Source organism: Nesoenas mayeri, assembly GCF_963082525.1.
Source record: "Nesoenas mayeri genome assembly, chromosome: 18".
NCBI lineage: Eukaryota > Metazoa > Chordata > Aves > Columbiformes > Columbidae > Nesoenas > Nesoenas mayeri.
Genome location: NC_137566.1, coordinates 7,038,642 through 7,052,293, shown reverse-complemented (window position 1 = coordinate 7,052,293; position 13,652 = coordinate 7,038,642). Strand labels below are relative to the sequence as shown.

General features: G+C 48.9%; 1 protein-coding gene across 1 annotated transcript in view; it reads right to left on the bottom strand.

Moving 5' to 3' along the window:
* The window catches only part of COL27A1 (collagen type XXVII alpha 1 chain), a gene marked incomplete at both ends in the record, with an annotated part of 145,221 nt that extends 132,032 nt beyond the window's left edge, over positions 1–13,189 (bottom strand). The window contains 3 exons of the mRNA XM_080356002.1: positions 76–1,517; positions 6,224–6,294; positions 13,131–13,189. Coding sequence (XP_080212128.1) covers positions 76–1,517; positions 6,224–6,294; positions 13,131–13,189 — 1,572 coding nt within the window. The remainder of the gene's footprint in view (positions 1–75; positions 1,518–6,223; positions 6,295–13,130) is intronic.
* Between the last annotated feature and the right edge of the window lie 463 nt (positions 13,190–13,652).

Sequence of the window (13,652 nt, the reverse complement as noted above, 5' to 3'; positions counted from 1 at the left end):
CTTGTAGGTCATGGTCTGCCAACCACTGAGCTGATCTGTGACTGGGAAGAACCAGCATTAAGAGCCTGAGCTTACCTGAGGTCCTCTCTCTCCTTTCACTCCCGGATATCCCAGTAAAAGTGGAAACGGAGTGGGTCCGAGGGGGTCAAAGATCTGATAGCCATCGGTGGCAGCTGGGGTCGTGAGGTTGAAGACTGGTGCCCTGGCTCTGGAGACGGGACGGGCAGACCCCAGGGCCGGTTTGGTGAACACCAGAGGGATGTTACTGGGATTCACCTTCCTGGTGGGGGATGGCACGTGCTTCTTTGGAATGGGCCCAGTGCTCGGGTTCAGCGGGATTTGCTTTAAGGTGACCAAGTGGATGCTGCTGGTTGTGTTATCAGTCATCCTCCTCATTGGCTTTACAGTACTGGCTGCTTCAGGGGGCTCAATGGTGGGGTTTTGGTTGATCTTCTTTTTGGTCTCTTGCTTGGACCCCTTCCTGCTGGCTGTGGCGGGGCTCTGGCTTGTTGGCGGGGGCTTTTTGGCAGTGGGAAGAGGAGTTTTTGCCATCGGTGTGCTGGGAGTGGGCCGAGACACCCTGAGGGTCGTCACTGTCCCCCGAGGGAGCGGACGGGTGGGCGGCTGTGTTTCAGTACTCAATGAAATGAGAGATGGGGCCACTGTGACCTTTGTGGGTTTGGTTGTCAGTCTTGGAAGCGATGGTGGGGATGATACCAATGCAATGGTTGATGTACCTGAACCCCGAGTCTTGAGGGGTGCAATGACCCTGCTGAACTCCAAGGATGGGGCTACAGCCGTCAGGTTTTTCAGACTCTGCAATGAGAGTTCCATATGCTGGGGAGTACTGGGGGAGGCACTGGGATCCCTGGGCAGGATGGGGAGGAGGGGAGGAAGGTTTGGCCGGTAGGTATCTGCTTGCCTGCACTGTTTCTTTAGGTATTTACAGTAATGATGAGCTGCCTTGGCGGAAGGATAAATATCAAACTGGCAGATGGCTCCTTCGAACTGCACTGAGTGCTGGTTCATCTTCCCAAAGAGGAAAGATCCGTGTGGATCCAACGCCTCGTTCTTTTTAAAATGCAAATCCGCATGTACTCTGCGCTTCCCACAAGAAGTAAATAAAGTGACTGTCTGGCCACGGATATCGATAGCCACATTGTGCCACTGGCCATCGTGGACATTGTAATCAAAATATACAGAGCGCTTGTGGCCCACGTACACTATGATCTTCCCCGGCACAAACTGGACCCCCAGCTGCAGTTTTTTCTTTTTGCTCTTGATGGCGAAGAGAAAAGCGTTGTTGATGCGGTGGGAGCAGAGGCTCAGCACCAGGAGCAGGTCGGTGCCAGAGCCCGCGGGGAGGATGGTGCTGAGCGGTGCTTCGACACGTGCTCGCTGAGTGACGATGACCCCTGATTTGAAAGGAATGACTCCTTGAGGAACTGCCCGTGATGAGGACCACCCGCTCGATGGCCTTTTCCCTGACAGGCCCAGTCTTTGAAGAACATCCACATCTGAAAGGGAAACGCAAAGAAACTGTGAGATGTTCAGCAACCCAAAGGCTGGATGAGCTATGGGAGGGTCAAACCAGTCCATGCAAAAGTGCAACAGGTTACAGGAAACCCCAACCATCTTCTCACACATATATTCAACTAATCAGAATGATGAGCACATGCAGCTCTTCTGCATGTAGCATGAGGAGCAAGTACATGCTCAACTTGGTCATCAACAACTGCCAAAATGCGTCAGCTTTGCGGTGCATGTGGCTGAGTGTCCTGTCCCACCAGGAACCAGCTCCAGATGTTCTCGAGGGAGCTGACCTCACTACAAGGAAATTTCCCACTGAGTACCGACAGGCCACTTCCCTGGGATTTAATTCTGAGTACTGACCACACAGCTGGAAAGGAATTTGAACAACAGACTGAGCTGGGATTGCCAAATTTTATATCCCCAGAAGGCAAGGATCAGAACTTTCAAAGGGAGGAAAAGCCTTGTATCTGTCTCTCTCCAAATTAGTAAGAAGCAGCTTTTGATCTTTGAGACTTTGGAGAGTTTAGGGAAGTGAAGGTGCCTCCCAGCATTAAAAGAAATCGCACCCAGGTTTCACAGAACCACTTTAGGTTCTCAGCAGCGATGGATTTTTTTCCTCAGTGGATCATCTTACAGCCTCAAATTATTTTAATAAGCTGGAGGAACCGTTTGTGAAGAGCTGAGAAATTAATTATGGCTGCCATGGAGCAACAGGGGTAGGACTGTCCCCCACATTTGTCACTTAGGAGCCTTGTGGCAGGACAAGGAGGACTGATGTCCACAGGCACCTATCTTGCTTCACCAGCTCCAGGAGAAGTCTGCAATGGACAGACACACAGAATCCTCTGGTTTCTGGCCCCAAGGTCTAACAGGAGTCACACAGCTCAGAGTCCAAGGCAGATTATCAGGCAAGAGCAAGACAAACTGGAGCCAGCTGGCAGCAATCTCAGCTCAACTGCTTAACTGGGGAAGATGCTGAAGTCTACGAGAGAAGAGCTGCAAAGGTAAATGTGCCCAGACCTGAAAAAGGGGCTCATATGCCCAAAAGCTTGTTCTCTTTTCCAGCTTGAAATTTGGTCTAATAAAAGATGTTAGCTACATGGTACAGACAGATAAAGGTAAGGCTGTAAAGATCACCATGACATTACCACTGTCAAAAATGAGCCAGGATAACTGTATTTCCTTCCCTCTTCGCTGCCCCAATTCAATCCCTGTAATTCGATGACCAGCTAGTTCTCAAATCTAAGTGCTTTTTAGGCAAACTAGTCTGGCCTGTATAATCCAAATGCTGATCTCGCAAGGTAAGTATTTAACAATCAGAAACGCGACAGGGCCAATCGTGGCTGCACGTCAGCTCACATCGCGGGAGTGCAGCTTTCCTAGGCCATAAGGAAAAGTAAATCAAAGGTTGTCCAAATTAAAAATGAGCTGCTTCTCTGAAGGGGTCTTGGAATTAGTCTTCTTTCACCCTTACCTATTAAATATTGTGCACAATACCCAATATTTGGAGACCTGACACTTAAATGAGGTCCTCAGTGTTGGCCAGAAGGGTTGTAGACCCAGGCCAGTCGGAGCCCTGTAATGGCACTGGCCAGGAAGGGAGGAGGATAACGAGAAAACCTCTGTTCCTTGACTTTGGCAAGTCAATCAATATTTACTTGGTCTAAGCTCAGCTTTATTCCCACCTCCCTTTTTTAAGGCTGCTTGCCTCATTTTCTAGCAGAGACTACCCTGGAGAAGACATGAAGGGGGATGGAAATTTTCCACTCTGTGCAGAGGGGATAATTTACTGCATGGCCCGTGCAAACATAAATAATGGTTTTTCTCCCATACTAAGAAATCCTTGGTTCCCCACCATTTTTTTTCTGCCATATAGCCCAATGGGGCTGTCCCTCAGCATAGCAAGGGTAGAACCTTCCCCTCTCTGCACTGAATAGAGGACTTATAGCAGCATCTTCACACTGGATAATCTCCAGAGCCCAAAGCCTGGCTCTAATGAAGTCAAACAGGACCCTTGCCACAGACTTCAAAGGAATTAACCCAAAGGAAATAAATTTACCACTTAAACTAGGAGCTAGATTCCAGCATCCAATTTCTACATGTATTTTATGTTCTCCCAGAGACAGGCAGTGGTGTGTCTCTACCAGGCAGCCACACTTTAAACTCCAGGAGCTATTCATTCGGTAGCTGCTCTGCAAAGACATAATGATGTTTCCCTGCTCAGAGGATGCTGCTGCCATTTGCAAGACCAATCCAAGTGCCTTGTTAGCAACTGCATCCAACAGCCCTTAAGAAAAAGGGGAAAAAAAGCAAAACCAAACCACTCCTTTCCTTCTAAACTCACGAAGGTAGAGCCAAGTTCTAGATGCCTATGCAAAACCTGATTAAAACAGGCCTCATGCAGGACACGTAGGTGGATTTTCCAGCAGCAGGTCCAGGCACAGAGCTCAGGACTCCAGTGCACCCAGCCCGTCTGCTGCTCCATCCCATGCCGACTGCCCTGGGCTGGTGGGGCACATCCCCCGGGATGACGGGGTGTCATCAACTCACATAAAACACAAGGTAGTTTTGGCTTCCTTAAGTAGCTCCAAGTTTAGCAAAACATTCTTTTTCCCCTTCAAAATTTTTTCCTCTGTAGATTCTTTTTCCATCAAAACACATTATTTAAAAAGCCATTCGCTTAGAGCTGCCTGGTCCCAGGTGCCTTGAAGCTGGTTGCAACTTTCCCGTAACAACATTTGAGCAACCGGGAAAAAACTTCGAGATGCACAGAGATTCTTGAACAATTACACGATCATCTCTGAAAGAGCGGATTACGTGTTTTATTGCTCTCCTTCCCATCTCTTTCTTTCCCTCCCCGCTCCCCCATGAAAAAAAGTTTGTAAGAAAAAGAAGCCAAAAGGCAGGACAGAAATAACTTGCAACTTCCTAGATTCCAGCAGCCGAGATGTGATGCCCACAGCTAAAGTTGGGTTGAATAAACGCTACGTTTCCAAAAGTCACTGCCCAGACCTTTAGTCAGCCCACGTCAGATGAACTCACCAACCTCATGATCTTTTGGATTTGTAACACTTAAGGAAAAAAACATCCCTGATTTTCCAGTGTGCAGGAAGACCCCGAAGCCTTACAGTAATAACCGCAGGGTTTTCAAAAGCCCACAGCACTGGCTTGGTTTCATCCTCACACAGCTCCAAGAACAAGCTCTTATTGCTTTTGTAAATCTCATGTTTGAAAATCCTGAGCGATAATACAGTCTCAAGTCACCAGTGTTTCCTTACAGCCTTTGCTTCCCTGGGAGTTTGTACTTTCTGGTACCCAGAAGAGCCCATCTCCGATTGTGGATAAACCAAGCACAGAGAAAGTATCTCAGAAGGGTGTTACCTACCACACTGAGTTAATGCACTGAGAGCAAAGTGAACAAGTTCCTTTTAGACTGATGGCAACAAAAGACATGGCATCATCCCATAAGTATCATGGGAGTAAAATGATGGATAGAGATGAATCTAAACAACATATTAAAATCTACTTGAAAAAAAAAAGAGACGCCAAGACACTGTATTTGTTCTGCCTCTTTATGAGCTGACATAAAACTTGCTCTGAAAACTGCTTGACTAAGTGATTCAGCCAGATGTTCACCTCTTTGCATTGAAGCAGAATTTGGAAAATATTACATTTTTCAAAATTGCTGATGGCAGGGATGTATTTATTTTTTTTTCCCCCTGTAAAAAGTGCTCCACGGGCTGCCTTACAGCTGAGCAGCCACCGGCTTTCTATTTGTCCTTCATGTTTTGGAGACTAAAAGCAGAGCCCTGGAGCCTGCGAGTCCACTTATTGTTGTCTACAGATTGCGAAGGAAGCTGTTGAGTTCCAGCTTATGCCTGTGTAAAGCATCCATGTGGAAGAGGTGTTGCTATTTTAAGAGGAGATGGCTCCTTTACAAACAGATGTTGCAGACTATGTTGCAGATGTTGCTCCCACTATCAACTGTAAAAGGCCAATTTGTTTTTATTTTTGTTGACTCTGGAGCTTTCTATCTCCCCTCTTGTGGGGTCATTGATTAGTTTGTCCTGACCCCAGCAGCACTGGGGAGGGGATGCAAAGACCAGGCAAAGATGTATGATAATTCCCCTATAGAATACTTACCCTATAGCACAAGGACTGAGCCAGACATACACATTCTACTATCAGCCACCCTCTGTGGTATTTTTCTCCCTTAAATTTGCTTTAATTTTAGAACACACATCACTTCTGTATGCACAACACCCTACATGCCTGCACAGGCATGATCGGGTTGCATTCTAGTCAAGGAAAAACCCGTCTGTCAGAGACGCTTAATTCCTTAATGCCCCAACCTCAAGGGGCACTTTCTAGTTGAGTACCAGGCACGTGCAGGGAGATGCCAGTGACATTTTAGACATGCCAAAGTCCTTCATCGCCACCAGTTCCACCAGACAGACAGGCACTTCTGAAAGTCCTGTGGGGCATGAAATCACCTGTAAAAAACTGGTTCCTTTGCCAGCTGTTAACTACATCAGCTGTATCAGGAATACTGCAACGATCAGCAATAAATGCATTTAATTGTGTGCACTAGGCTCAGATGTTATTAAGTCATGGCCCTAAAGTGATACCAAAGCACTTGGCTTTTACTTTGGTTGAAAGAGGAGAGGGGGAAAGAAAAAGTTTAATTTACCTTCAGAATTTCCCTGTGTGAATCCCAGGAACCAGGTAAAACATAATACAGTCCAGAAAAAGCAGAGTCCCCTAAAATTGGAAAAGAAGAAATAATAATGAGTTTCTATAACATTAGTAACAAAAACTAGTCCCCCTGTTGAGGGTCTTGATTACAGGTGTCCACGTGTCTCTGGGAAATGGAGAACAGGCGCTTGGCAGAACAGCACTTGATCTGACTGAAGTTTATTTTTGCTACTTTAAAGTCATCTAAAGAACACAGAATCCAGTGGAAGGTTTTCCCACTGGCATTAGGGGCTGTTGATCCAGCCTTGAGCAAGGACCAGAGCAGTGTTTTGAGATGCAGGGTTGTCCCTGCCAGGTCACCCATCCCTTTGCTCCTGCTGCTCTTTGGCACTTGTCCAGGACAGAACATCAGAAATGCAAGTGGATGGAGAAATAATTCAAAATCTGAAGGTCAAAAGACACACCAGGAGTGCATGTCTGTGAGGACACAGGTAGGAAATGGGCTGACATATGGTGACATGTCACCCGCACCTCAGCAAAAAAAATCAAGTGCTATTGCTTTACTACATGCTTAAAAACATTCTAAACATACCAAATCCTACATGGATCTATTCCTTTTTTTACACCTAGATGCAAAGATGAGGGGCAGCTTCTAACAACTCAGCACCCTATGCTCTTGCCACTAATGACTTTCTCATTAGCTTGGTATGGCAGGAAACTCTAGAAGGTGTGAGAGCTGCAGCCTCCCAAGCACAGGCGCTCACAGACCCTTTCACACCTGAGAACTGGGCAAACCTTTCAGTTTTAGCTAAACTTTAAGCCTTGAAGTGCCATTGAAAACAGCAGCAGAGAGGAAAACTTTGACCAGAAAGGTAGCTGAAGCCCCCTCTTCCCCCATCAGCTTCCTCGATTTATAGCCAAAGAACGAACATAGGAAACTCCTTGGTTAAGCTCACTTAAAAGTGTCAGTGGAAAGTCTGAAGATTGAGTTCCCTCATTTTCTAGAGTTTCTATTTAACGGCTTGATCAGCAAGTGCTGCTGGAGGAACAGAGGTAAAAAATGTAAGCTACAGAAGTCCCAGAAGGGCAGAAGAAAGCGGTGTGGGACATCCCAGGGTTGCTTGTGGTCGCAGCCGCGGCAGCGCGAACGCCGGGACCCGCAGAGCGCTGCCAAAGCGCAGCTTGCTCCTCTCTTCACATCTGGCAAGGACAAAGCGTTCATCAAATGGGATTAGAGACCACTCTTCTCCTGCCATCAAGTCTGAGCTTTAGCGCAAGAAAACATCCTCTGAGACAACGGATTAATCACCCTGGGCCAGGTCCTCATCTAGTGCGAGAGATCCTTTCCCACAGCTAAAATGAAACCACAGTGATTTACACATCAGTGGGGAAACCTGGCCCTGAATGTAAAACTCCATGCAGGAATCCAGCCACTAACTAATATTTTAAGTCTTGAAGGGACAAAATACTGGAGCGGCCCCTCATTGGCTGGGAAACAAATGAGATGGACCACATCATTCTGTGCTGTTTCCATTACCCTGACACTGGGCTGCACATTTCGGGAGCTCTGGGGCTGCTTTAGTTTATGCACGAAGGAACAACAGCTTGGAAGAGCCAAATCACACTATTCTTTCGCCACGTCCTATAGCCAGACATATGCTAACCAGGAAACCCTCACTATGCTCAAGAGATCTCCAAGCTGGGGAGACCTGGGTGTCTTCTGCCCACTTCATCCATGGGACACAGCTCTTGGGCTGAGGACATGGCTGAGTTCAAGGAGAGCTGTTGTCCCAGCTCATTCAGGGAAGGTAGGAAGGGAAGGAGAATAGGATGATTCTTCATGGCTGCCTCTAGCAAAAGTCTTTCCATGACAATAAAAAGTAATAGAACAATGGTAACAATTTAAAATTAAAGGAGGGGAGATTCAGGCTGGACATGAGGAAGAAATTGTTGCCCCTGAGTGTGGTGAGAGCCTGGCCCAGGTTGGCCAGAGAGATGGTGGATGAACCATCCCTGGAGCCATCCCAGGCCAGGCTGGACGGGGCTCTGAGCAACCTGAGCTGGTGAAGATGTCCCTGCAGGGGATGCACTGGATGAGCTTTGAAGGTCCCTTCAACCCAAACCAGTCTATGATTCTATGACTTACAAGGCCAAAATGCCCTTTGCAGGAAGACCTGCATTTCTGTGCTCACCTCCAAAGGAACAATGAAGTTTTAAGTTATGGACACAATTCCAGATGCGCATGGAGCCAAGACCTTGCTGGGTATCAGCAGCTGGGCTTGACTGCCCAATGAGCGCATGGGAAGACGAGGAGAAGGGGGTGACCCCAAGCATTCAGAACACCTTTTCTCTGGTGAGGATCAAACACTGTGCACACAACACACCTCCTGAAGTCCCGCTATTTCTTTGCAGGGGTGCAGGAATATCTTCACGACCCAAAACTGCATCCAAAAACCCCATTGACCATTGGAGTTTGAGGAACAAGCCTTAGGGGAAAATCCAGCACGTAATTTCATTCCAGTGACACCGACAGGGCTATAAAGGAGACGAATGCGCAGCGTGAGATCCAGCTGGCCTCAGCCCGGCTCCTGGACCCCTCACACAGCCAACACTGTAAGAGTTGAGAGCAGGGACAAGCGCCAAAACACTGAAGAAAAACACTTTGGCAAAATTTACCAACTTAATGGAAAAAGCAAAAGCAGCTTCCAAATGGCAGACCTGTGACTGATGGGGTTGTTAATTATTGCAGGATTTTATAATGCAGGCTCTTTTTCCGTTACAACTCCGCAGCGACAGGATTGCATAAGCAGCTTGAGTAGCAATAGTAAAGGAAGATTTTTCTCCTTATATAGAGCTATCAAGCCCACCTTGCCTTTATCGCAGCTTCTTCCCACAACCAGGGATTTCCACAGAGACTCTATCAAGAGTTACCCACTAAAGGCGTTTATTTATTCTATTGCATAGGCCCTGTGCACACCAGAATGAGGATTCCACTGCTGTAGTCGCTAGGCAGAGAAATTCCCCTAAATACCTATGATGTAAGCTCATGTGAACCCTAAAAGTTTCCCAGTGCAGACAAACTCCCTTTACAGCAAACTGAAGCTACTGACTACAACTTAGATTTTGCTTTGCTACTTTTTGTAGACTCCTGTGATCGCTCCATGAGAACCAGTGTCAAAAAGCGCAAGGCAAAAGACAACAGAGAAGGGCAGATCAGCAACAGCACTTCTCAGCCTTCATGGTGTTTTTAGCATCTTCCCAGTGAGGACCACGTGCATGTGAGTAGCGGCCAAGAATAACCATCCTGAGGAGCTGCTTCAAAAAGCAACGAGAAGGTTGAGGCACCACTTCTGCTGAGGCTTCAGGACAGGCGGGATGTCCCTGTGTGGTCATGGTAGCATGTACCAGTCTGGAGACCTGATGAAATCAGGACTGCTAATTAGCACACAATTACAGAGCAGTGCCCAGGGCTCCAAGCTTATTGACATCCCCTCGCTGAGCCCTGAATGATCTGAATGCTGCAAGCTGCAGGTTGTGACTTGCAGGATGAGTTATCACCTCCCCAGGTGGCTTGTGCACAGCATGTCCTGCTGTTGGCCCTGGTAAAGTCACATCCAGGGTGGCAACCTCAAGTGTGAAATGAGGGAAATATCCTGTTGAACATCTCAGTTCTTACCTGACAACCACTGGAATAAAGCACTACACTGACCCAAGGACACTAGCGAGACAACAGCCACACTTGGTCAGGAATTACCCTCAAAAAAGCGCAAGATTGAGAAAGCTGAAGCACTCTGTAAAATAGCAGTGATCAGTTCACCCACCACTTCACAATTTCTGGAATTGTTGGAACAATTTAAGCTTTTTTTTAAATTAAAGGATTTGCCCTTGCCTTAGAAAAATAGAAGTCCAAATGATTTTTACATCTCGTTTGTTTAGATAATGGATTGAAACTGGAGAAAATGTTACTAGGGCCCAAAGCAGCATTCAGTTTTTCATTTTGTTTTCTCCCTCATTTACAGTTGGGAAATCGCAAACATTCTTGCAGGGTGGAAAAATGATTCCCCCCTACTCTACTCCATTCAGGTGCATTTTTTTTCTATTCAAAAGACCAGAAAGCCAGCTGGATGCTGAAAATTGCTTTTCAAGAAAGGCAAATCTACATTTCTAGCCGTAGATCAATGTATCTTAACAGGAGAAAATACCTATGTTGCTAAAGATCCTTTGCACATGGCTGGAGGTGACACTTTATAAGACTCCCAGGCAGTTTTGATAGCCAACAGGAAACAGAAAATCACAACCTACATATCAAGGCTTTAAATTGCACCACAGCATCAATTCCAGTCCCAACTTTTTGGTGTACAAATCTTATTTTGTACTAGTATCATCCTTTGCAGAGACGACTACTGCTTTCTTTGCAGAGCTCCTGGAACGATGATATTTCTTGTCTTACCCCCAATTTCCAGGGAGAGCAAAGGGAACACAGGGTCATGTACACACCCCTGTATCAGCCCTGGACCTTTTCTGCTTTATAAACCAGCTATCGATTTCTACTTCCAGCCAAAGATTTTTGGCTGGTGTACACAGGCACTAACCCAGGATGCTAAGGGGAGAGTTTCCCATGGAAATCCATCCCTGTGTCCCCCACACCTCAGCCACCAGCCCCGCTCCAGAGGATGCTGTGGGAGTGCTGGGGCACACGGGACCCCCAGTGCCACGTGGGAACACCCCAGAAAGTTCCCATTAGGAGCTGCCTTCAGGCAGCATCACCCTCACCCACCCCGAGGAAGAGCTGGCAGCACAAGGGAGAGCTGGTGAGCCTGAGCACAGGCCAGCTCCGGGCCCACAAGACCCTCTCCAAGACTAACAGCCTCGACAGGAATGTCCAGCAGTGGGGATGGTGGGATGCACAGCACTCAACTCTGCCAAGCAACTCAAACCCCAGCACCAAAAAGCCCATATGGAGATAATGTGAAGGGCAGCAAGCGACCTCTGCTGAGGAGGGACCGGAGCAGCACACTGGCGAGGTATGTAAGGGAGAGATCCTGGGAACAAAAGGCGCACATATTCTGAGTCGCCAGGAAAGACTGTAGCACACGTTTCCCATGGCACTGCAGCACTCAAACCCCATGCTGCTGTGCACAGCGCTCACCCAGGACCCCGAGATGCAAGAACAGATAGAGACTCCAGCAAGCGGGCTGCCACACTGCTTCCTCTGCAGTCCCCGTGTCCTAAGCCCGGTCTCAGCAGGGTCCAGCTTGCCCTGGGACTCGAGCAGGATCACCTTGTCCTCATCTGCAGCACAACTGTGGTCAGCTTCTCCATCCTGCTCACAAGTCGGTGCTCTGTGCAATGACCGAGTCTCGTGCCAAGTATGTCCCCAGCATCGGGGCCCTTCCCCTCGCTCCCTGTGACACGGAGCTGCTCTCGGTCTTTCAAAGGAATCTTTATCTGTCTGTTCCCCTTTTGACTTCTCCATTTTTTGGACAGACAGCCACCCTCGCACAGTCCCAGGCAGGCATTCCACTCCAGACCGTACCCAACGCTAAAAAGGTTCCAACCAGGAGACGCTGCAGTTACCAGCATCTCCAGACATGCCACAGCCACGTCTGGGCAAATAAAAAACAACCCAAAACCCTAAAGCGCTAAAATTCAGTCCTTGTGAGCGTATAAACACACAGAGAACTTCTCAAGGAGAGCTGGTTGCAGCCCCTGCGAGCGGTTCTGATCCCTCCACGTAACTTTACACACGGACACATGCAGGGCGAGCGTGTGCTCAGCCTACAAAGGAAACTGCACATTCATCCACGTCCAGACTCCAGCGCTGCGCTAACGGGGGGGCTGCCAGCAGCGGGGTGACCCTGGGGGTGAGGAAAGGGGGTGCCCCGAAATCCCCTCGCCCCATTCCCACCGTTTCACCCCATCTCACAGCCCATCCGAGCCCGGCAGAAGCAGAGGGGGATCCTGTAACATAAACTCTTTTTTTTTTTCCCCTCCAAACTGCCAGGCAGAAGAATCCCAGCCTTTCCAAGGGAGTGTCGGTAAATCATCATTACATCCGACAACGCAACCAGAGGGATTAACCCTTTGCTGGTCCCCCCGGAAAAAAAAAAAAAGAATAATAATAACAACAACAAATTTAACAATGAAAATAGTAAACGCTGGCCCCAGCCGTGCGAGAGTGGAGACCAGCAGGGTGTGTGCTGTGTTTTTTTTCGTATGTGCATATGAAGATAGAAAGAAGTGTCTATGGAACACATGCAGAACACGCCACCAGGCACCGCCGGTCCCCCGGCCGTGCCGCAGCCCAGCCCGGGGCTCCCCCGCTCCCCGTGGGACCGCGGCGGCCACCTCCAGGTACCGCTGTCCCCACGGACAGGGACCAGCATTTCCACTCCCCGCTCCCGGGGGGGCTGGGGAACCTGCTCCCCCCGCCCGGGGTGGTGTAGGTGTGCGAGGGGGACGTGGAATTGCCCGTTTCGTGGGTACAACATCGGCGCCCACCCCTCAGAGCAGTTCCCGGGCTGGTAGCTCCTTTCCCCGGTGTGGGGGAATTTGGGGGGGGTTATGGGGGGGTCCTCCTGCCCTTCCCGCCCTGAGCGCACCGCTCTCACCCCCTTTTTTCCCCGCACACCCCAAGCCCCATTCCCACTCTCCCGCTCCAGCGTGGCCTCCCTTCCCTCCCAGCCCCATTCTCTTCTCTTCCAGCCCAGGAGTTTTCACATCATCCCCTGGCAGAAGGAATGTCTTCCCCCCACCCCATCCCCAGCCACCCGGGAACGGAGCTCCCCTCTCCCGGGCCGGCTCTCCAGCCCCTCCCGGGATCCCCCGGCTCCCCGGGCACCCCCATCCCCGCCCGGGATGCCCTTTCCCCGGCGCGGGGAGAAATCGGAGTTTGTACTCACCCCCTGCCTGCTGCTGCGGTAGCTCTGAGTCTGGAGACCGGCTCCGATTCCGGCTCCATCACGTTTAGTGCATTGTCTCTTTCGGGCAATTTTTGCAGCAATCCATCAGAAAAAGGGGGACAGGCCGGTTTGTGGGTACATCCTTCCCAGGAGCTCTGCTCTCTGCCTCTCTAAGGGGCTCAGCTGTGTCAAAGACACCCCCTGGCCCGGACGGCTCACTCCTTCCTCCTTCTCTTCTGGGTCCTTTTGCTTACACAGATCTTTTAATCCCATTTAACTCCCTCTCGGCAGACTGCAATTACCTTGGGAAAAAGGAGAGAGAACAGAAAGTACACTCTAGGAAGCCAGGCTGGCCCATGGTCGCTGGATTTCTTGCCTTTTTTTTTCCTCCTTATTAATAGTATAGTTTCTGTGAGCTCTGATTTCCAAAGTCCTTCATTGAAAGTGTTTTTTTCTCAGCTGTTACTTTTTTTTGGTTGGTTGGTGATAGTAATTATTATTTTTATTTGCAGTGCAGATGTG